Source organism: Antechinus flavipes, chromosome 5 (genome assembly GCF_016432865.1).
Source record: "Antechinus flavipes isolate AdamAnt ecotype Samford, QLD, Australia chromosome 5, AdamAnt_v2, whole genome shotgun sequence".
Taxonomy (NCBI): Eukaryota; Metazoa; Chordata; class Mammalia; order Dasyuromorphia; family Dasyuridae; genus Antechinus; species Antechinus flavipes.
Window position 1 is genome coordinate 249,824,345 of NC_067402.1, and position 25,604 is coordinate 249,849,948.

The 25,604-nt window shown below is 32.7% G+C and overlaps 1 protein-coding gene across 1 annotated transcript in view; it reads left to right on the forward strand.

The window, feature by feature from the left end:
* The window catches only part of METTL25 (methyltransferase like 25), a 161,814-nt gene extending 136,999 nt beyond the window's left edge, over positions 1-24,815 (forward strand). The window contains exons 9-12 of the mRNA XM_051963208.1: positions 10,119-10,212; positions 22,529-22,603; positions 23,229-23,300; positions 24,557-24,815. Of these exons, the coding sequence (XP_051819168.1) occupies positions 10,119-10,212; positions 22,529-22,603; positions 23,229-23,300; positions 24,557-24,697 (382 nt within the window). The 3' untranslated portion in view covers positions 24,698-24,815. The remainder of the gene's footprint in view (positions 1-10,118; positions 10,213-22,528; positions 22,604-23,228; positions 23,301-24,556) is intronic.
* Positions 24,816-25,604: the final 789 nt, after the last annotated feature.

Here is a 25,604-nt window from a genome sequence, read left to right on the forward strand (position 1 = left end):
AGACAATTTATTAGCATTCAAGCATTTCTGCTTAGAGAGAGATTCTGAGGAATGGATTCCCTCTGAAAAACCAACAATTCTCTGACTCATGCAATTTCCAATTTACATTTTATAGAAATTATAAACCAGAAGCAGAATAAATTCTGTCAGCAAAGTAAAACAAAGAATAAAATATAAACACAGGGCTTCAGATTGACAAAACAGAAAAATAGTCATGTTGATGCCATTGCATCCTTGGAAAAAACTGTTTTCTCCAAACTACTCCAACTGAGACTGTCCCTATTCAGTCTGGTCTGCAGTAAACAAGAAAGAGATATTTCCCTTGTTTTGAGTAATAAAAAAGACTTTCCCACTCATTAATTTTGTCATGATAAAAAGATATTTTCATTCTTAGCTTAGCTTTCATCTACTCTCTAATGATTAAATATCCAGGGAAATAAAATCACTCCTTGAAATTGTCTTTTCTTTAAGGATTGATGATTCAAAAGAGACCAAAGACTTTAATACTGGACATTGTTACATTAGTCTTAATTTTTTAAAAATTAATAGCTGTAATAGGGAAATTGTTTAGGCAACAAATAGGTCAATCTTGTGCAGGCTGTGTCTGCAATTAAGCCTACCATTTCTCCCTGTTTATCATAATTGAAATGTAGCATCATTTTGTCTAGTAATTATCCAAATGAAGGCATATATGTTTAAGATAAAGAAGTATAAACAATATGGTAAATAAGGAATTTCATAGCTTGTAAACACCCAACATTGGGGAAGAAAATTGTGCCCAATGTGTGAGAAAAAAGTTTTTGCATTTTCACTGACCTGAAGCAAAGGGCACTATCATTTTTAATGAATCCATTATAACCCAGCCATTGGAGAAATCTGAGTCATGTAAAGTTTCTATAATCATGAGTTATTTAGCCTAATTTCTTATTTTTAGGTTACTGTATAAGAAAAAATTTTTAAAACCACATAAGAACTAGCTTGTAAAATGAAAACACAGAAACACAGTGAGGAAAATCAAGACTGTTTTGAAATGAATAAATGTGCATTTAAATTGAAAAGTTGTTCAGACATAGTTTAGAGCTCACCATGTTAAGAGGTCCCCCATTTTCAGTGAATTAATTGACAATTTTTCTTCTACCTCTGACTTTTTAAGTGTACTTTTATAGTCTTAAAGATTTCATGTCGAGGAGTACATAAAAAGACTACAAAATAATTGCTGTCATAAAATAGTTTGAGATAATAGAGAAACTGAATTTCTTTCCTTAAGTTACTGTGGTTTTCCATTTTCCTTGTATACAGTGTTTGCCTGGTCTACCCTTCTCAAAATTCTCAGTCATTAGTATTATTTCTTAATTGCCTTATGTTTTTTTCTTTTTTAAATTGTGGTACCAAAAAATTCCAACTAGTTGAGTCTCATGTCATTCACAGACTTTTTGAAAATGCCTTTTTAAAGAACATGACTCACAAATGAAGATTTGCAGAACTGATAAAAACTTGGAGGTAACCAATAGAAGACACCAAGATTGTTTGCTTTTCTTTTGTTCTGTCAGAACAGAGAAACAGACAAACAAAAAATCCCTTGGAAGGAGAGATGATGTTATGTTCTACTGGTTAGGTTAGCCAACTAACCAGAGTTTCTTTAAGGAGTAGAGATGGACATGCACTGCAGACCACCTTCTGGAGTTCTGAGAGTTACATTCAGCCATAAGTTCTGTTCTTTTACTTTCAAGTTGGCCCCAGTGATTTTATCTTTGTTGCGGTTTTCTTGGCCAGGATACAGGAATGATTTTTATTCCTTTCTCTAGTTCCTTTTAAAGATGAGAAACTGAGATAGACAGGATTAAGTTAGACTCATTCTACATCCTATATCACACAATTACTAAGTTTTTGAGGCCAGATTTGAACTTGGAAAGATGTCTTCCTGATTCTAAGCCCAATGCCACCTAGCTACTCTTATGATTTTGTTTAGGTTTATATAATATATATACTTAAAAATTCTCCTTTCACTAAGTCCTATGCTTACTCGCCATTTCCTCCCTGACTTTGTAATTTTCTTACAATTTTCTGAGTTATTTCCTATTCAGTCAGCTTTATGATTATCCTGTTTTTGATTGCCCTTCCCAGGGATCATGGTCAAATAGTAATAGAGAAGTCTTTAAAACTTTTACTCAGACTTCCTTTTCTGTAGGCATTCCATCAAAGAGCTGAAATGAAAGGTGTAGTAGTGCCCAATAAGTGCAAAGTATTATTTTCAGTACTGTCAAAAATGGTTAAAGCTGTCCTAAAAAGTACTTTGTTCCCCATCACTTTAGATCTTCCAACAAAGTCTGTATGATAATTTCTCAGAGTTATTATAAAATGCATGTTTCAGATATAGTTGGTCAAAGAAAAGCAACATATTTAAAATACTGTAGGAATCTTAAAGTAGCTATAACTGTTAACATTCCTGAGTGAAAGATTTAAGAATGTTTGTTTTGAGCAACTACAGAATGATAATATGTAAAATATACTTCAATCCATGTTCATATACTCAAGAACTGAGAAATGATAACTTAAAAATCTTGTGGATGTGGCAAAATGATCATGAAAACATCCAAGAGAAACTTAAGCAATTATTGATACATGTTGAGACTTGGGATATGATGGAGAGATGACTAAGCGAAGACAAAAGCAATTCAGTTTTGAATAATATCTGCAACGTGTACTTTAAAAAATAACTTTCAGAACCTTCTTAGACCCAGTATTGTTTTATCTCAGTTGGACATATCCTTAGAACTTTTCCCAGTGCTAAGAACAGAGTATGTGCTCAATATGAATTGAATTGGATTAAAACACTAGAAGTACTTGTTTATTCAATTCTGAATAACACCTTCCTCCATAATATTTCTAGTACATAGTCATCCATAAAGCTCTATGATAAACTAGCTTCCTAGGTCTTACCTTTCAACTTTTGAAGAGTTTTATTTTTAGAATGTTTTTGCCCAAATTGACTTCTCTATAATGAAAGGTAATAGAACTCATAAAGTGAACTCCATGCCCTCTGAGCTTAAACATTTAGAAAAAGGGAAAAATTTAGGAAAATTTCATAATTGTGAAAATATTTTAAAAGAGATTATTAATGTGTGATCATTATAGTCAAATTATTTTGAATTCAATGGAAAAATTATCATAAAATTTAGCCTGAAATTGCTAATTCCTAATTCCTCCCATCCAGTCTTCTTCCTGTTATTATAAGGTATTTGATAACATTTTTGTCTTTGCCCTCCTTTTCTTCTCTCTCAATTATTTCTTAATTATCTCACTTGGTGCCTACTTCTTCAGTTAACACCAAGAATCATGAGCATGACATCTAGAAGAGACTTTTTAAAATAATTTGCTTCAACCCATAGAAATCTACATATTTCCCCAAAGTTGCATAGCTGTTTAATAATTGTATCACTAACAAACTACTATACATTTGTACACGGACATTCTCTTAAACAATTCAAGCTCAAAATGTCCAAAATGAGATTTATTATTTTTGCCAGAAATCTGACTCTCCTTCAAACTTTTACATTTCTGTTGAAGGCACTTCCATCCTTCTTCTTACTCAAATTTATGACCTCAAGGTCAATCTTTTTCTTTTCCTCTATCCATCATATTCAATCAACCAAGTCTTAGAATTTCTAACCCACATCATCTCAACTATCCCATTCTATACCGCTCATCAACCAACTAAGTTCAAACTCATTATCTCTTGCTATATATCTCTCCTTCACTCATCTACATTGTAGTCAAAATGACCTGTATACAATCCTCCAATTGACATTCAGTCTTTCTCCAACTTTTCTTGTGTTTTATCCCTTCTCACTTTTTGCCTCTTTGAATCCCATCTTCCTTCAAGATTTGTCTCAGACGTCATTTCCTCCTTGAAGGTCATGGTCTTAGTCATTAACACTCTTTCCCCTTCCCTTTTTAAATTAACTGGTATTTATATATCTTATGTGTGTATATATACACATATACAGCAGAAGGATATAAGCTACTTGAGAAGTAAAGGTAGTTTTGTTTTTATTTTGTACTATTTACATCTAATGTAATGTCAGAACTCTAATAATTAATATTCATAATGAAAATCTGAAAATTTAAATTGTTTCCCTGCCTAAGAAGCTATTTCATATAAAACTAACACATGAAAAAATTAGCATATTAAATACAGTATAGCCTTTATAGGACTGGAAAAAAATGGAATTTATTTAAAAAAAAAAAAGATTATATCAGAAATGTGATGTTGGATTTGACATTAAATCCATAGTTTATCAGGACAAGTTCTACTGGAGTAGAGCATATAGGCAATGTTTCAAAATGCAAGAAAAAAACAATCAGAACTACTGAAGATTATTTTATTCCATTGGGAGAACCAACAGTCTTTATTTTCTTTCAAGAAAATTTTATCAGCATTATGATTATAATCATTATATATTAACTTCTTTTGGCCACATATTGATGTGGCCTAGATAATATACCATATCAACTTTCCTTATATATAATTCTGATCATGTTGCTCTTCTGTTCAAAACCTATCTATGGTTCCCTAGTACTTGCCAACTCTAATTTCTAATTGTTTTCTAATTTCTAATTTCTAATTGTTTACTGTCTTTCCTTCCATCAAGGTTCACTTCACTCTCACACCACTTTTCTTTTCTAGCCATATTTCACATTACTGTACCCATAGCATCTGCTATAGCCAAATTTAAATATTCATTGTCTCAAATACATATTTATTTATTTCTCACCTTTATGTTTTTGCTCAAACTGTTCCTTCCCCTGGAAGTCATCCCAGCCCCAACTACAGAGCCACCTATTGAAATCCTCCACCTCCTATAAAATCTTACTCAGATGTTGCCTTCTCCATAAAGCATTTACTGATTTCTCCATTTAAAACTTGGATTTCCTTCCTCACACCTTGCATAGCCATCTGTTTATAGCTCTCTTTCATCATTTTTTAATGATTACTTATTAGGAACAGTTACCTTATAATTACTTACTAGGAAGATTTTCTCATATTGAAACATTACCTTTCAGTCATTTCTAACTTCAGTTCCACAAAGAAGGAGACTATAACTTGACTGCCTTTCTTTCCCTTGGGATCATGTGTTTTTTTCTGTCCATAGTGAGTTGAGTTAAATTTTCTTCATCTATCTATAAATATAAAATATAAACCTGAAAAATAAAGGTAGTTTTGTTTTTATTTTGTACTATTTACATCTAATGTAATGTCAGAACTCTAATAATTAATATTCATAATGAAAATCTGAAAATTTAAATTGTTTCCCTGCCTAAGAAGCTATTTCATATAAAACTAACACATGAAAAAATTAGCATATTAAATACAGTATAGCCTTTATAGGACTGGAAAAAAATGGAATTTATTTAAAAAAAAAAAAAGATTATATCAGAAATGTGATGTTGGATTTGACATTAAATCCATAGTTTATCAGGACAAGTTCTACTGGAGTAGAGCATATAGGCAATGTTTCAAAATGCAAGAAAAAAACAATCAGAACTACTGAAGATTATTTTATTCCATTGGGAGAACCAACAGTCTTTATTTTCTTTCAAGAAAATTTTATCAGCATTATGATTATAATCATTATATATTAACTTCTTTTGGCCACATATTGATGTGGCCTAGATAATATACCATATCAACTTTCCTTATATATAATTCTGATCATGTTGCTCTTCTGTTCAAAACCTATCTATGGTTCCCTAGTACTTGCCAACTCTAATTTCTAATTGTTTTCTAATTTCTAATTTCTAATTGTTTACTGTCTTTCCTTCCATCAAGGTTCACTTCACTCTCACACCACTTTTCTTTTCTAGCCATATTTCACATTACTGTACCCATAGCATCTGCTATAGCCAAATTTAAATATTCATTGTCTCAAATACATATTTATTTATTTCTCACCTTTATGTTTTTGCTCAAACTGTTCCTTCCCCTGGAAGTCATCCCAGCCCCAACTACAGAGCCACCTATTGAAATCCTCCACCTCCTATAAAATCTTACTCAGATGTTGCCTTCTCCATAAAGCATTTACTGATTTCTCCATTTAAAACTTGGATTTCCTTCCTCACACCTTGCATAGCCATCTGTTTATAGCTCTCTTTCATCATTTTTTAATGATTACTTATTAGGAACAGTTACCTTATAATTACTTACTAGGAAGATTTTCTCATATTGAAACATTACCTTTCAGTCATTTCTAACTTCAGTTCCACAAAGAAGGAGACTATAACTTGACTGCCTTTCTTTCCCTTGGGATCATGTGTTTTTTTCTGTCCATAGTGAGTTGAGTTAAATTTTCTTCATCTATCTATAAATATAAAATATAAACCTGAAAAATAAGTCAGTCGCATCGCAATTTATAATTCGTGTGATTTTTTTGCAAGCAGTTAAGCTTACAGAACTCATTAATTATTTTAAGAGCATATGTCTAGTTGATATTATTTAACTGGAAAAGACTTCCAAATGAAATGGAGATTCTGCCCTTCTCTATAAGCTTAATATTATGAAACAAAATTCCCAGAACTATTGACTAGTGACAAGCTGAGAACCACACAGAAAAGAACCCTTTTCTTTTCTTTTGGGAGCAAAATTCAACATCAGACCTCAAAGATGAGGATTAGAAAATCCTTATTCAGACCTTTCCCTCTTGTAATTGGGTGGTTCTGACACTTTGTGGCCCTATTTATAGGGTTTTCTTGCTAAATGTCCTGGAGTGGTTTGCCATTTCCGTCTCCAAGTAATTTTACAAATGAGACAACTGAGGTAAACAGAGTTAAATGACTTGCACAGATGATGTAGTGAATAAAAAGTTGGACCTAATTAGGAAGACCTGAATTCAATTGTGGCCTCAGATACTTACTAGCTGTGTGACCAAGGACACCAGGACAGGTCACTTAGCCTCATTTGCTTTAATCTAAGAGAGAAGGAAATGGAAAAACACTCTAATATCTTTCCCAAGAAAACTCCATGGACACTATAGTCCATTTGGTTTTGAAGAGTCAGACACAACTTAACAACAACAATAATTTAAAGCCAAAAATGTAGTGCAGGAATAGAACACATGTTTTGTATGCATAAAGCTCTTGGTTCTGTCTCCAGAACTCAATTCATTTTTTGGCAACTGGATGATACAGTGGATGAAGTGCCAGACCTGGAGTCAGGAAGATTTGTTTTCCTTGGTTCAACTCTATGTGACTCTAGGCAAGTGATTTATCCCTTTTTGCCTCAGTTTCTCCATCTATAAAATGAATTGGAGAAGGACATGGCAAACCACTCCAGCATCTTTGTTAAGAAAACCACAAAGGAGATCATAAAGAGTTAAATACAAAAAACTGAACATAAAACCCTTTCTATTATGCTTCTTGCCTTGACTATTCTATAAATAGGATTATTGAATGAATTGATAGGTTTTTATTCATTGTGCCAGTCTTCTATAGCAGACAGTGCTACTTAGATGAAGGCCTATAAGATAACATGTTGACGAAGTGGGCTACAAGTAAGATAGATAAGGAATAATAGAAAAGAGAAGAGGAGAGGAGAACAGAAAAGAAGAACAGAGAGAAGAAAAGGAAGGAAAGGGAAACTGTTGCTCATCAGATCTAGAGATGCAATGAAATTAGGAAGGGTAGGGAACTTTTGCATGAAATAACAGAATCAAAATGCCAAAAGCTTTCATTCAATTGGCATGGTGCTCTGAAGCTAATAAAATAAATTTAATAGGAAAAAAATGGAAAATTCCATACTTGGATCTTTTAAAAAATTATTTGCATAAGTACAGAATGGAGATGTGATTATAATGCTGATTATATGAAAAAGGACTGGGGGGGGGGGTTTAGAGAACTAAACCTTTTATAGTGTCTACAGGGACCTTTTAATACCTTAAAAGTATTAATAAAATTATTTTTATAATGTAAATGTAAAATTTATATAATATAATATAATATTATTCCATTTTAGGAAGGACTATAGGTATCTGGCATGCAATTAAAGGAGAAGAAAAATAAAACCATATCATATAAGGAACTTTGAAGGAACTAGAAATATTTAACCTGGAGAAGAGAAGGCATCATGATAACTATATTTAAATAATTTGAGTTATCATGTTCAAGGGCAGTTAGACATGTTCTAGGAAAAACTCTAATCATTAGGAAGCAAAGTTTCAATATAAGAGAGTAATGAGATTCTCATCATTAAAACTGTTCAAAAAAGAGATAAAACAACCAGAGGATTGATAAATTTAGTTACATCAATTGAGTTTTTGCTTAATTTTCTTAGACAATGACTTCTAAGATGTCTTCTTAGAATTATATATTTAGATTTAGAAAGGACATAAGATATGTAATCCCCCTACCCCCCTCATTTGAGAGATGGAGCAATTAAAGCCCAAAGTTACAAACATAGCGGGTAGCAGACCCAGAATTTAAACTTGGTTCCTCTAACTCCAAATCCAGTCCTCTTCTAAAACTCAGTAATTCTTTGATTTGATCATATGTTATTTGCTAGGCACTGTAGGGGAATTTAAAAAACCCAAAACTGAGCCCTTAATCTCTTTAAGTTCTGATTGAAGAATTACAAAGCGTAAAAAGATAATTCACAATGCAAGACAATCAGAGAAAAAGATCACTATGATCAAGGAACATATTCTAGAGCCCAGCTTCTAAAACTGGTTCATGACCCCATATCATAACTGAATATGGGGGTCACGAAATTATAATTTACTGTCACTAAATGTCTGATTTGTATGCTTACTTTATATATCTGTATACCAGAATCATGTAAAAATTGAGGCAAAAATGGCATCAATTAAAAAACTCTGTTTTAGAGGCAAGATGTCATGATCTCCCAGGAATTTAACTAGACAGAGCAGATAGGAGTACAAGAATATAGTGTATGCAGGTACCTGAGTATTTTGGTTTGACTGGGATAGTTGATGTCTCACATATCAATATAATCACAAAGGTTAGAAAGGGCTAGCGAATCCCAAATTGTAAAAGACTTTGAACTAACAGGATAAAGAGTTTTAAACACCCTACTCTGCCCAGAACACTGAAAAAAGAGGAGAAAAAACGTAATTATTATATGTTAGAAAGAATAACTTGTCACCTACTTTTTCAACTTACACTTAATGTTATAGTGTTATCATGTAGACCTTCATGTAGGTTTAACTGATATAAATACTACACAGATATGTAAAAAAGATAAGAAATAGAATAGGTCAGAGACATCATGGTCAGTTAGGAAAAAACCCAGACATGAGATGATAAAAGCATCTTTCTTAGGATGGACTTCTTAGGAGTGGAAGTAGGATTAGAAAGGAATGAGCAAGAGAGAATACAAAGGAATAATTAATAAGACTTAGTGATTAAATATGAGTAGTAATATACAGTACAATTTCAAATCCAATTAAGCTTTTAGTGGGTTATGATGGTGATCTGAGTTTCTATCGCTACATTTATTTCATATTTCTGAAACTGTAGCCCAAATTATAGAGTTACATTCTGGAATTGTATAATTTGAATAAGGAAACTTAATTCTTCAATTTCCAATAACCAAACACACATGCACAAACATTGATCTTCATCAATAAGCCCAAACTATGCATATTAGACTTGATCAATTGCAGGCATTGAAAATATCCTTTCCATCTGTATTGAATTCTTGCTACTATTTACAGTTGTTGCAATGAAGTGGACACTGTGAGAATGAACCAGTAAATTACAAATGTGTTTTGTAACAGAATGGCAATTCTTACAAGGCATCTAGTTCCAGAAAATATCAGATTTTTTTAGAATAAACTATTTGAAATAAATGGTTTTGTCTCATATTACTTTATCTTCCAATGTAGTATTTTTAAACATATTTTTCAAATTAAATTTAAAGCAAAACAAATTTTTTAATAATTTGTAACATAATTTTTAAAAAGCCAAATGGAGACTATTACTACTTTTAGATTGTCTGAAGTTTATGCTTTTATCTAATAAATACTCAATAAGTATTTTTGATTGAATATTAAATATATACATATTATAGTGAGAAAAATATGAAATAATTCAATTTTATCTTTCAGTGATAAACATGTTGGTAAAGTTTATTCCAAGTCTACTTCCTTTTTGGATTATGTCAGAAAATCTCTGAAGAAGCTTGAATTAGATGACTCCAAGGTTAGTATCCAATTACCCAATGTTTTACTGAATTACAAGATATTGAATGAAGTGAAGTGTCATATAATACTTTGCTTATATTTTCCATCTATGGTCTTTATGAGAAACATTAAGTTGTGAAAAGAACAAACTATAATCTCTTCTACTAAAAACAGTATGCTATCGTGTGAACATTCAGAGGACTCACCGTTTTGTATTTTGTATTTACATAGCTAAAAAAGAAAATAAGTCTGATATAAAAAATGCAATATGTTTTGTGAATGAAAATTGATGTGGCTGGTGTGGACTGATTGATGGTAAGCATCAAATGTTGTGTTTAGGTCATGTGAAGAATTCACCATGGTTATTCTCTTTGGCAAAAGGTATGTTTATTTGGAGGAATAGATTATAAATTCACAGTAGGAATGGTAAATATGAACTAAAGTGAGAGAGCATATAAAAAATAAGATAAGTTTCTCAGTGGAACTCAAAATTATCCAGCCTTAGCTGTCAGGTTAAAATCTGAAAAGGACTTAGCACCCTAAAAGAGTTAGCTGTAAGGAGGAGAAGTGGAATCAGGAGAGACATCCCAAAGCATACACAGGGTTAGGAGATACCACATGGCATGAGAAGGGGTAAAGGGAAAGGCACCATGAGGCAAAGTGGTATGGAAGACTGACTCACAGGAGGGCAACTTCAAAGCCAGGGGCCATAAGCTGTTTTATGGGGAAAATTTAGCATTAACTGACTTGACATACTGAATTTCTGACTGGATTATCTTCACAAAGGGTGGGATTATTTCTGATCTCTATTATTAGAACCATCTTCCTGCCTGCCCTAGGAAATAATTTTTATCAATGTTTTAGTTTCTCTCTGCCAACCATACCCACCACTCAGGACCTCATCAAAAATGAGACTTAGAAGCAAATTAAATAAGAATTTATTTAACTTAGAAATCTTTTTATTTTAAATATACAGAAATTATTTTATTTTTGCATATTTTACTAACTTAAAAGTTAAATTTCTTCTCTCTTAAAAACAAATTAATAAAATAGTTAATTAATTTGCCTTTGAATGAGAGTATCTTGGAAATAAAAACTACATGAAACATTGAAAGTAATAAATGAGACTATTTTGTATCAGCTTAAAAAAAAAGTTGTTAAATGGAATTACTTATTTTAGCATAGGAAAGGCAATACTTTTCCATTTATAAGATATATGTTGTTCTGTAGTAGAATATTAAAATGTTTGAAACATCATAATAATTTAAAAGGTATATAACTAAATTGTGGTTGTGGGAGATGATTCTTGCTTAGGTCTGGATTTGGGAGAAATCTCTATTGAGGTCCCTACCAACTCTGAGACTTATTGATTCTAAAAATCAAGGAAAAATCTTAAAGGAAAAAAAATTTTAAGAATTGTTGTGTCAACAAGAAGTTAAGAAATAATAGAACCACAGCAGAATGGGATAATGTTTTTAATTCTTGAACTATGTTTCCAAAAATCCACTGAAATCAAAGTAGGAATTCATGTAAAATATATTTGGCAAATCCTCTACTTGGAAGTAATGTATTTTTATAATAAGTATTTAGTGTCTAATTGGCACAGATCATATCCCATTGACCTCCAAAAATATTTCTTATGCCTCTTTATAAAAGTGTGGTTAATTTTCAATTCAATTTGATAAATAGATATTAAGCACTTAAATTGTGATGGGAAGAGTCATTTAAGGAAGACAACACAAAAGGGAACTGAAAAGTGGGGTGAAGCAAGACTTAGTGTATCTGACTGAGGGAACTAGATGTTTCATGGAATCAAAAACCAGGGAAGCTGCTGATGGAAAATGGAGTTGCCCCCAAATTTTGGTAATCTTCTACTAGAGTCTAAAAGATGGAAAGAATCTAGAGAGGAAACGGTTACAGTAAAGGAAAATAAAGGGAGATAGAAAAACCATGGACAAAAAGATGGACATAAAATGTAAATATTGAAAAGTCAGCAAGTAAAGTGAAAGGAAATAAACATGTACAGAAAGGGAATAGGAAAACAAAAAGCAAAGAAGCTAAGTAAATGTCAGTAATACCTAGAATATTGAAATAGAACGCCACTTCATTTAATATTTATTTTATATTTCCTGTCCTTGTTATTACAATGTAGAAAGGAATGTTTTAACCACAAGCAACTAAAAATAAGTTCTACTATCTATTTTAATCCATAAACAAAATCACATCATTGCTCACTTGAGTTTCTAATCATTAAAGAAGACAACATGCCTTCAGAAGCCTTTTGATTAAGTTGGTGTTGGAGCTTCCTAATATTTACAAGTTATTCCATTTATACAAATAAATCTGTGTTGAACAAATATATATCAATGTGTCTCTGATCTTGTAGTGAACATCTGTTAACATTCAAAATTATGTAAACAAGGGAAGTGTCTCGAAAATCTTCTAACATGCTTCTGGACAGGTTCTTTACCCTGAAAAATTACTTGAAGACGTGTCAAGTAAAACAGAACACTCTCAGGCAAATCATCATTCTGAGTAGGCCTATCTGCATGTGCTAGATTTATGTTTGACTGATATCCAACCTCCAAGAGGAGTCCAAGGTGACAAGTCCCAAAGTCATTTATGAAAGACAGCCTTGGGCCTTCTCACTTAGATAGCACATTTGTCATTCTAGCAGTTCCATTTGGAAGCGAGGCAAAGGGACTGCCAACATTTTCATTATAAATTCCATTTTTTTAAAATGGAAGTTAAAATATTACTAGTTAAAGTGATCTCCCTAATCATTTATGAATATAAATTTCTGGGAAAATATATATTAAGAATGTATTTTTAGGAACCTAGAGAACTTGATTAAGAATGGTCCCTATTTAGTGAATTCTTTCATTTTTGTATCTTCTGAATGAATTAGCTGCTTCAGTAATTGAAGACTGTTATAGATTCTTAAAGTTTTATTTTAGACTCTGGAGGAATGGTGACATCTGACTGTATATGTTTCAGGATACCAACTATACCATAGTAATATGCTCACAAATATCTTTTTGTATGAAATGACCTCATAATAAAAGTACTGTAGTTCTTTTTAGTGTCATTCTGATAAAGGTGTTCCTTCTTGTAATAAATTTGTAAGACTGGCTAATGTGTAACTATAATCACAAAGTCCTCATATTCCCGATTCATATTATCAATAGTATTTAGAAATATAACTAAATTAACCACTTCTCCTCAAGCTTTTTATTGTATTAATCTCTTTCTTCTTTCTGAGGAAAAGTTCAGAGAACTCTTTATACTTTTTTTGTTCCTGAATCAATGACTTTTGCTTTTCAAAATATTTATTAAATCTCAGATCTCATTCTGTCTTATTCTGTCTCTCTTCCCTTTTTATTTCTACACTCTCTTTTCTCCTCTCTCTCTCTCTCTCTCTTTCTTTCTCTCTCTCTCTCTCTCTCTCTCTCTCTCTCTCCGTCCTTTGACTCTCTGTTTCTTTCTTTCTTTCTGTATGTCTTTCTCTTTTCCCTATATCTCTTCCTTCTTCCCTAATGAGTCTTTAAAATTTATCTCTTTTGGGGAGAGGGGGCATCAGTAAGGATTAGAATATTGAATAGGATATGATAGGATAGGATAGAAAGAAGGGATTTAAGTAGACAATTAACATAGGATCTCAGAGTTGGAAGGTACTTGAGAGTCTGTCTAGTCCAACTTGTACTATTTCTCTGATAAACAATACTTTGATGCTCTTATTTTCATTAATTAAATCATTATTTTTTTTGATTACATAATTCTTCATTATCTTCTTTTATTTCTGGTATAAGTTATCTCTAGGCACCTACGGGTACTTTCAGTTAGAATTCTTGGTATGGCTTCCCCAATAATCTGCCTTAAAATATAAGTTGTTTTCTCTCCCTGATAGTACAAAAAAGTATTTGTAAATGGGAATTCTCTGTCTCAGAAAGTTGAAACCTTGTAAGAGTACAGATTTATTGGATGGTCATAAGTGATATGAGACCTACAAACCGGGTATCAAGATCTCAATCTCAAATAATCAAGATCTCAAAACCTCCATTTCTGTAGTATAATCAGAAAAAGTTAATTGAGATATACATATGCATATGATATATGTATGTATACATATGTATTATGCACATATATATGTAACATATATGTAAACTTTATACATAAAATATCTATAAATATATGTGTATTTATTTACATACACATATTTATACCAAATTGGATTCTAGATTCTATATCTGATTGTATTAATCCACAATCTTTCTCTGAAATCTGATTTCTTTTCCATCTGTCACAACTTCATTTTGTTCTCTCTTATTCCATTCTTCAATCTTATTATATTACTAGATGTTACATTGAAGTCAAGAAGACGACTTCAAATCCTGCCTCAGATACTAAACTAGTTGTGTGACCCTGAACAAATTACTTAACCTTTCATGTCATGCAATTAATTCTGAAGCTCTTAGGAGGGATCTTGAGAGACTTTTTCTGACCACCATGTGGGTATACATGTCCTGTGGGAGTTCTGCATAAAATAATCTTTTTGGCAAGCATACATTTGGCATTCAAAGTAATATGGCCAGGCCAGTGGAATTGTGTTTTCTGCAGTAGAGTTTGAATGCTTGGCAGTTAAGTTGAAGGAAAGGATTCCATGTCTATATTTTATCCTATCAAATGATTTTTCAGATGCTAAGACAATTCAAATGTAAGCAGTTCAGTTTCCTGACATGACACTGGTACACTGTCCAGGTTTCACAGGCATACAACAATGAGATCAGGATCACAGCTCTATAGACCTTCAGTTAGATAGTTAAATTCTTCTATTCTTCCATACTTTCATTCAGAGCTTCCCAAACACCGAGCTAGCTCTGGCAATGCATGTGGCAACCTCACAGGCCTGCCCAGCATGTGTGCCCCCATCAGAGATGGTGCTGTGCTTTATGAGCGTAATGGAATTGAAGTAGCTCAGAAGATACATGGGATGTGCAAAGTTAGAGAAGCCATCCAAAGGACTATTTGTGCCCAATCTGTACAAAGCATCCTGAGCTCATATTGGTCTGCTCAGCCACAGTAGGACACACTGACTTCACTCTAAGAGAGTGATGTCATTTTGGACCACCCACTTACAACCCTGTTTTAAAATTCACTTATCTATAAAATAGATATAAATAACTATACCTTCCTCCCAGGGTGATTGTAAGAATCCAATAATATTTATAAGGCCTTTTATATACATTTACATACTATTTATGTGATTTAGTGACACTGATCTTGTTATACCTGATGTATGATACTGTGTTCTGACCCCATGCCTTTTCATTGGCATTTCTATACTTGGAATTCTCTCTCTCCAGATCTTGGCTTTCTCCAACATGCAGCTCAAGTCCCATCTTCTTCAGGATGCCTTTAATACTCCTACCTACTACCTGAGCCTTCTCTCTGAGTTTAGCTCCCATTTCTCATGTATGGATCTTGTTGGTATGGGGGGAGTTTCTTCAAGGTAGGATCCTGTTTTTGTCTTTCTTTATAAAATCAGCACTTAATATAATGCCTGATACTTAGATACCACTTAATAATTTTTTTTTAATTTACCTGCATCTCTCTTAAGCTAAAACATGAATTCTTCACAATATAGAGCTACAGATTGACTACAAAGATCCTTAGAATTACAATGAATTTCATTTTCAGTTCTGGTCTTTTCCTCTGACCTTGTCTGATGATGTATATGTCACTTAACCTCTATAAGTCTTAATTTCTTAATCTATAGAGTGTAGTAATACTACTAGCATAATTTACTTGGTCTTACATAAAAAGTGATTTGCAAATCTTAAAACCTCAAGAAAATCTGAGCTATTATTATTATTTTTACTCACATCCAGAAGTAGTTCTTCCTTCAGCCCAGATTCATTCACACTTTCTGATTGTAATTGTAATGTAGATCTTGTCTAAGGATCTATTTTGTCTTTTTCAAGACCTTTTTAAATTTCATGATTTGCAGTGTGGTGTGGTAGGTAGAGAAATGACTTTAAGTTGTGAAATATGGCCTCAAGTCTTTCCTGTGATACATATTAGCTGTATGAATCTGGGCATTTAGTTTAATTTCTCAGAGATATAGACATTACTCTAGGGTTATAAGTTGCAATTAATGTCACTCTTTTTTGATAAAAGACATTTTCTTCCTCATCTTTCCACAAGTCTAAACCCTATCTCTTTAACATTTTCTAAGTACCTATGAAGTTCTCAGAATATCTGTTTAACAAGGTAAAGCACAAAGTAATGCTAATAATAATGATAATGATAGATTAATAATATATATAGCATTATATTATGCTTTTTAAGATCCTTTCCTATTCAACATATTATATGACATAGGAAAATTCTGAATAGTTAGAATAGGTGTTATTCCCATTATGTTGATAAAGACATAAATAAATAAATTCAGCATTTTCTTTTTTTTTTTGAAAACATTTTTCTGAGAAAGGTTCATCACACATTGCAAAATATGTTTATAATATATAGACAAGAATCTTAGAAACCCTTGCTCTAAACCAACATATAATGATGCCTATTATTCATCAGTCATTAAAAATCAAATTTATTCTATATCTTTGAGTTTCTCTTAATTCTTTATTGTAGATTCATGAAAAGTAAGCAAAAGCAGGAGAAAGAAGGGAGGAAGAATTCATAGTTATAATAGAATTTATCAGAAATTTAAGAATGTGGACAAAACAAGATAGGCTTATGTGGAGAAAGGAAGAATAGATTATCATCTAGTAAATTCATTCTAGTATCATCACTAGTTGATAATGGCTTGATATAAGGATTATTATATGTTTAGTTGCTCTTTACACCTCTCTTAGTATTTTTGCTCATGTTCTCTCTTCCTCTGTCTTTGACAGTTTACCTAGTAACAACATTGGGATAAAGACAACATGATTCCATTATACTATTGTGCTAGGCTTTTAGAACTGTTATAGAATCTTGGAATTAGAAATGACTCAAGAAGTCATCCTGGCCAACCATCGCAATAAAGGAATCACTCTGTAAATTTGGTTGAAACTAATTTTAAATATCCCATAGCTTTTGCCTCTTTCAGTTATAATCATTTTTACCCCCTTTTATCAAGTTATTTGTGTATTTTTCTTTCTTCCAGTTAGGCTATAATCTTTTTAGAGCAAGACCTATCTTTAATTTTTTCTCTGACAAGTTGGTAACCTGATTTTACACTGACAGCTAACTCAGGAGTGATATAAATAACAAATCTTAAAATATAATTAATTATATGGTTTATTATTTGTTGCTTGCCTTACCACTTCTTCCTTAAAGAAAGTATATGTGATATGTAGGCATTAGGCTTCTTTGTCATTTACAAATCTTTGGCTCCTCTCATTCCTTTTTTCTGACTTGTATTTTTCAATATGTCTCTGATCATCTTTGCAATTTTTCACTGGAGTGACTAATTATCAGAATATAAGTAGATTGAATATAGATGGTCTTATCAAAGTGTTTATAGATTTGCTCTGCCTCTCTATAATAGATATTGTTTCATGAGCTGCAATTATTGTCAAAGTAGCATTTTTTGCAAACTTTATAAGTATTTCTATGCTTAAATGTCCCATAAAGTTTTTCTTCTAGTCTTTGTGCACATAATTAAATCATCCCTGCTATATTCTTTTTTTGCCTCTCCAAAGAGAACCTCAGAGCCATCCTTCTGTTGAGCTGCAGCCTTCTTTCTTCTGGTTTCAGTTATAACAAGAATATCAAGACTTAGTTCCCCTATGTGGCAACCATTTGTCAATTGGACAAAGATTGCATGTTTAAAGTACTAATATCAAAGATAATGTTTATGGGATGGGAAAAGACTGGCCTTCATATTTTAGTGTTTTAAAGAACTCCCCATGAGAAGATTGTATTAATTCAGGCCGTAATATTTTTAAGAATGTAGTCTTAATTGATTGCCTGAGGCACTTAAAGGTTAAGTAATTTGCCATACAGCCAGTTTGTCAAAGGCAGAATTTGTATCCAGGGTCCCCTGTTTCCAATACCAACTTTCTATCCACTACACAGTGATGCCATAATGTTTATAAAACATAAAAAAGAACAATTGTTGGGTCAGCGAGGTGGTGCAGTGGATAGAACACCAACCCTGAAGTCAGGATAACCTGAGTTCAAATCTGTCTCAGACACTTAACACTTCCTAGCTGTGTAATCCTGAGCAAGTCACTTAACCCCCATTACCTCAGCAAAAAAAGAAAGAAAGAAAGAAAAGAAAAGAAAAGAAAAGAAAGTATAATTGTTAGCACCCTTCCCTCCTTACCACCACTATGTCTCCATTACTATAGAAAATGGAAAGGGGCAGCGCAGAATAGAGGTTTACTTTGTGCTTTTCTTTGTTTCCATTTGTTGTTTTTTACCCTAAGAAATTTATCCTTAACCATCCAGATTTTAGCAACATAAGGTATTGTATCCCCAAAGTTCAGAAAATTAATACTAAACAGAATTAAATTAAGCAATCAAAAATCTTGCATCAGATATGATTTTTGGAATACACTACCTTTTTAATGACAATTACATAAAAGTTAGATTTTTTTCCTTTAAAATAATCCTCTATTATCTACTCCAAGGAGAATAAACACTTTGCATATCAAAATCTTCATCACTTTCTTCTCTCAGCTAACTACATTGTTTATAGATGTCATCATGGCAATCAGTAGCATTAGGAAATAGTATAATGTTAAGATAATGTCATGGAAAGAATAAATGAAAAAAAGAGAAAAACAGGTTATGATTTTTTTTTTCTCATTCAGGAAAGGAAAAATAAAAGCGCCTTAGGTCAACTCATTCTAATCAGTACAGTACTTTCAACAATAAAAGGAGAAAAACACATTTAATTCCATAAAATTCTACTCATAGAATGTGAGGATTGTTTCAAAATGTTTCCTCTTTTCTCAAGCTTCTAATCCTACCCCAACCTACCATACTTATAAGCTCTTTCTTAACTGAACAAATGAATGTCATCTTATGGTAGGCAATTTTTTCCCTTCTCTTTCAGTCTTCAAAACTCATTATCACCATTTATTTCCCCCTTGCCTTCTGCATCAGGAGATGTCTCTGCCTCTTTTAGGACTCATCCTTCTCACTCTGTCTTTCATCTCATCTCTTCATACCTCTTCCATATCCCTCCTCAATAATTATCCCCTTCCTCTGTCATGTATTTTTAATCTCATTTTCTCTCCATGTCCTTCCCCAATGCCTACATATTAGCTCAGGAAACCTTCAGTCCTAATTTTCTAAAATCCTCTCCTTGACCCTGTTCTCATCTACCAATCATTACATCCTTAATCCTCACCTGCATTGCTAAACTTTTAAAAATATTTTTTCCAAGACAATGCCTCTTTATACTTCACCATCTATGCTTCTTTATAATCTAGTTTGTTTTTTCTCACTGCTCTATTTTAAATTGTTTTCTGAAAAATGGCAGCTGGCTTTTTGATTTTTTGATTTTATGATTTACTTCATGATTGACAGATCCTATGGTCCTTTCTCAAACCAGTGGCCCACCCCTTCCTATCTACTCTCTACTTTCTGAGGCTCTATATTTCCCCCGTTTTCTTATTTCTCTTCCCTATCCCTTGACAGTTCTCATTTACACATTCATTATTGCAAGTATTTTCTCTGTACAGAGAATTCTGTACTAACTTCACCTCTGCCTTTGTTTGTCTTTCTGTGTGTGTGTGTATACACTCCCATTCTCTCTTCCCTCCCACTCGCTTTTAAACTTCCTGAGCCTTAATTTCCCCTTATGTAAAAAGAGAGAGTTAGACTGGATGATCTCCAATGTTCCATTCAGTTCTAGTTCTCTGATCTTATGGTCACATGATGAGATCACTTTGATAGCTGAGTGAAGAGGAACTAGTGGTGAGACCTGGCAGGGAGGCTGCCCAGCAGAATATTACAGTAGTCCAGATGTCAGGAGAGAAGGGCCTACATAAGGGCAATGTCAGTGTCAGAAGCTTTAAAAACATACAGAAGATGGATGATTGCAAGGCAGTTTCAGCAGGACTTGACCACATATTGGATATGGAGAATGAGAGAAAATAAGGAGCATAAGATGACCCCTAGGTTGTCAGCTTGGATGAATGGAGGAATACTAATGCCCTCAATAGTAAAAAGGACATTAAAAAGAGGGGAGGGGATGCTGAACATGCTGAGTTTAAGATGTCTGTAAGACTTTGAATTTGAAATATATATATAATATATGTATATATGAGACTGGAAGTCAGCAGAGAGGTTAGTATTGCATAAATTCACATAAGAATCATCTGCATAAATATTCTAATTGAATACATGGGCGCTGATGTGATCCCTTAACTCAGTAGTATGTGGGGGGAGGGGAGAATGAGGAGGACCCAGCACAGTCTTTTAGGTCTCCAATAATTAACAAGTGCAATTTGGAAACTATGGAACAATCTGTTCCTGTACATGTCATTAAAACCTAGGGGGAAAAAATATCAAGAAAAGGGTGATCAGTAGTGTCACAGGCTGCGAAGAAATCAAGCAGGGTAAGGATTAAGAAAAGGCCATTAGGTTCGTTAAGAAAGCAGCTCTATTTGAACAATGACATTTGAAGCCAGACAGCAGAAAATTAAAAAGACTGAGAGGAAAGGAAATGGAGACACCTGTTGCAGAATGCCTTCTCAAGGAGTTTAGCCCCCAAAGAGAAGAGATACATATGATGCTAACCCACTTGGATGGACAGATAAAGTGAGTGTTTTGTGGATTAAAAAGACATTGACATGTTTGTGGCAGTAGAGTGATACGGAGACTCTGCTCTAGAAATCAGAAAGAAGAGACCTTTACACACCTGGAGGAATTTGTATTAGCAAAAGGGAAGAATCATCTCTCATGTGAGACAGGGGTGCAGGAAGCCAGTGAGTGATATGAGTCTGAAGAGAAAAGATGAAGCTCTTAGTGACTGGCTTTCATACTTTCAGTGAAACGGGCAAGGAAATCAACTGAGAGGATTGGGAAAGGTAGCCATAGAGGTGTGAAGAGGTATAGAAATGTTTTGAAAAGTTTCTTAGGTGAATGGGATAGTGATTCAATTAGGGAGATGTAAAAGCATTTACTTGCCACAGTGAGGGCCAAATTGAGATTAAATAACGTCTATCTGTAGTGGACCATTAGCTTCATGATTTTCTCTAGTGAGAATGAAGGCAGCAGGTGGTGGGAGTAATCCGAGGATGGAGCTTAACTGAGGCAAGATAAGATAAGAAGGATAAGGAATCCTGGGGAAAATGCTAGTGTATAAGTATATATTGCAACTAGTTAACCAGCAAGTCAAGATGAGGAAAGGAGAAGAATGAGGGAATGAAAGCCTGGGGAAGTACTAAAGATGAGGTGATTGTAGGTCATGATGAAGATGACCCAGAATGGGAGCTAAATCATTGCTGGTTAAAATTAAATAGTATTTTAAAGTAAGGGTAAAAGGGATTTATTAGTAGAGATAATATACATGATCATGATAACTTTCAAACAAAGTCTGCATGTCTATTTGGTTTAAAAAGGAATGTTTTAAGGAGAAATCTCAGTCATGTTTGGGTTGGACAAGGTGCATTCTAAAGGCTCTTCCAACTTCCTTGGGGAGGGAAGTTTATTCTGTGATTTAAAATTAAAGAAATAATGGAGAAAAGTATCCTGAATGTTTTGTACCATTGCAGAAGAATAAAAAGATTTGTTAAACTGAATTGCTTCGTGCCTTTTAACAGGGAGGACTATGATGGACTGCATGTACAGAGCATAGTATGACCAATGTGCTAATTTATTTTGCTTAATGGTACTTTTTTATTATTATTTTATTATTACAAGATTTATTACAAGATGGAAGTTCTATTTAAGGGTAGATAGAGTAGAATCATTGGAAAGTAAAGTCACAGCAATTTTGGAAAAAAATATATAAAAATTTTTAATTATTCCATAAGTCAATCAACAAATGTTTAATGAGCACTTATTTTGTCAAGTCAACAACCATTTATTAAACACCTATTTTGTGGAAGGTACTGTACTATTTGCAGACAATTTGTTAAGTATTTAGAGTGCCTTGCCACAGTGAGGGCCTAGGTATATACACTATATATATATATATTACAAATACAAGGTGACTTTAGAAGGTAAAACACCCTTTTTTTTTTTTTTTAGATTTCATGAACTATTTAAATTTTAATTGTATTTTTTATGCCCTTTTTGTTTTGGGAATGACTTTTAACTACTTAACACTGCAACTATTTTTCATGTCTATGAACTCTTTTTTATCTTTTATCTTGTAGCTTACAGAAAAAAAGATAATGGAATATTATGAGAAGTATAAGCCAAGAATAAATGAACTGGAAGCATTTAACATGGTAAATCACAGAATAAAACATAGTAAGGTGTGTGTGTGTGTGTGTGTGTGTGTGTGTGTGTGTGTGTATGTGTTTATATCGCAGACTAGAATAGAATCTTATCAAATTTTTGATGGGGCAAATTTAATTATTTTGTGATATCCTGATTCTAAAAAAAAAAAATTACTCAGTTGGAATGTGTCCTATTTCAAAATTATATTTAGTGTCAGTAAAATAAAAAGAAAACACATGGAAAGTTCCTTATAAGGAATTTTATAAATGTGCAGAAATATTAGAGTTCTTTGAACCCATATTTGTCTTGATGTGGTTATTTCACAAGCATTCCTTCTAATTAATTTCTTTCTTAACCCCCTTTAAATGCTTCCTGTCATATATTGCATGACAATGCTACTTCAAATCAATTTAAATAATATACTTTTTCCCTATTTATTACTTAAGAAAACTTTGCATCCCTACTTTATCCTTTTTTTCATAAGATGAATGATGAGCATTTGCCATATCAAGATAGATAGAAGGATCTGTAATTTTCCATCACTGTTTCGTTTAAAGGTAAAAGGAAAAGCTGTTCATTTTACTATCTATTTGGTATAATATAATTATAATTATATCCAATCTTTCTTTTTAGTTGAAAGTTATTTTGGCTCCTTGTATAGAAACTTTGATACTTATGGATCGACTTTGCTATCTTAAAGAACAGGTATTTTTGTGCTTTTTTAAAATATCTGAAAAATATCTTAACTAAATCAATTATCTAACTGTTAAAGATGTGCCTTTCTTCTAAAACTCACAGTACAATTATTCTCATAATATTTGCAAAGTTTAAGTATTCATTCCATCTCTTTTTCAACATATGTACAACAGATGTTGTTTGTAGCAAAGCTACAATAGTAAAGTTTATGTTCTTGTAATTGTATGTAATTACTAGTCAGTAGACAGTAAACACACAAAGCACTGTATACTGAGACATTGTGTGGCTAAAATTAGTAAAGGCTAGACAGAAGATACCCTTTTCAAACTCCATTTCACACGGATTAGCACATTTATTTGAATTTCCTTACTTGCATACTTTGCAGGGTATTAGTGCCCTTCTGAATAGTGTTGATGGCAATTCTTTTTTTAGTAAATCGTAATTGTATGGTTCTTATTTGAATGGAGGAAAATGGCCCTTTTGGTTAGCTTTGAGGGAAGTGGTTTTTGCAGCTTCTGCTCTGGGCTATGGTCAAAATAAAGTTTTGTGACCTGTTTAAATTAAACACATTCATGGGAACAGCCCTGTTTTTCCACTATAAACCCTTCATTTTAACAGTTACACTTTATCATAAGAGAGCTTTGCTTTCTTCTCTTCGACAGCCTACTTGGAACAAATGGATTGTAATAAATGTTTGCTTTTGTTCTAACTGGTATTTTTATGGAAAAGGCAATTTTAAAATATTTAAATAATGATGTATTTTTCTCAGCTGCCAGCCAACTGTAAATCAAAGAATATCTTTGATTCTCAAGATGGAGGGTGGGAGAAGTGACGATCACGCCTACTCTACTGGGCACTCATTTTTCTTTTCACAACTCTTTCCATTGACTTAGATATAATAATCCAGCAAAATGTTACAGGCTAAAGAGTAACAGATTGAAAGTTAATTATTAGAAGTCATGAGAAGTGCTCGTTTGTTTTTTGCAATTTGCAGAAGAGATTTCTATCCACTTGTGTTAGCTATGCAAAATATCCCCAGTTAATAAATAAGAAATAATTACTTCAAACCACAAATATCTTTATTTTTATTGCAATTGCTTTGTATACTTTATGATGATCTATATTGGTCAAGGAAGACTATTTTTCTCCTTTTTTATGAAATTATGTATGTCTTGTTTTTCCATTACAAAAATACATGTCTATTCCATTATTTCCTTTTTTAGTCAACACATTGTTATGTATCTAAAGCTCATATCAATTTACAGGACAACATTGCCTGGTCTGCACTCGTGAAGTTATTTGATCCTGTGAAATCCCCCAGATGCTATGCTGTTATTGCTCTGAAGAAACAGCCATGCTTTCAAGTTGAAGCAAGTTTGTTAGATGGAATCAGGCTGGAGACTTGATGCAATGATTGCTTTTCTAGCCATCTCTTTGTAGTTTGGTATTAATAATAACAGCTGCTAGTGATGATTTCTGTATGGATTTTTTAAATGAATAATAAATAAATCATGAAAAAATGGATTCCAGTTTTCTTTCTTTTGTCAACCCTTTGCTTTACCTCCTCCAAAGACTCTGCTAAAGGGTTAATTGTCTTTACAGACGTAGCAGCAACACAGTAATATGATATTATAATGTTATCCCTATTTTCTTTTCACTATTTTCAGGCCCTAGACTTGTTCTCTGTCAAAAGTTTGACTTTTTCATTGACTTAAAAACAATAAAATGACATTAATAGAGTAATTCAGATTTCCAGTATTTTCTCCCACACTTTCTTGGATTTTGGAAATTTTCAGTAGGGAAAATTTACATTAAAAGTATATCTGAACTTAGACAATAATCTAAATATGGAAAATGGATAACAGTTTTAGATCATGAGTTATCTTTTAATCTGAGTTATCTGAGATAATCAATCAACAAACATTTATTAAGTGCTTACTATGGGTGAGACATTATGCCAAACACTGGGGATATGAAAAAAGGCAAAAACAGAGCCCCTATTCTAAAGGAGCTCACATTCTAATGGAGGCAATTTCCTATATATGTTAAGAATCAGTCTGCCCTTCAGAAGTTTCTTGTATCTAATTTTGAATAGTAAAATATCTATCTTTAATGTTATTGGACCTGAATTGATTTTAATGGATCAAGTGGAACAAATTAGCAAAGACTACCCGCCTCCCTCCAAAAAATGGTGGTTGTTGCAGTAGCAATGGCAAGACAAGCACACTGTGTGCTGTGAGTATGTCTGTAAATTGGTTTTGCCATTTGGGAAAACAAATTGGAACTATGCTATAAAAATCATAAAATTCTGTG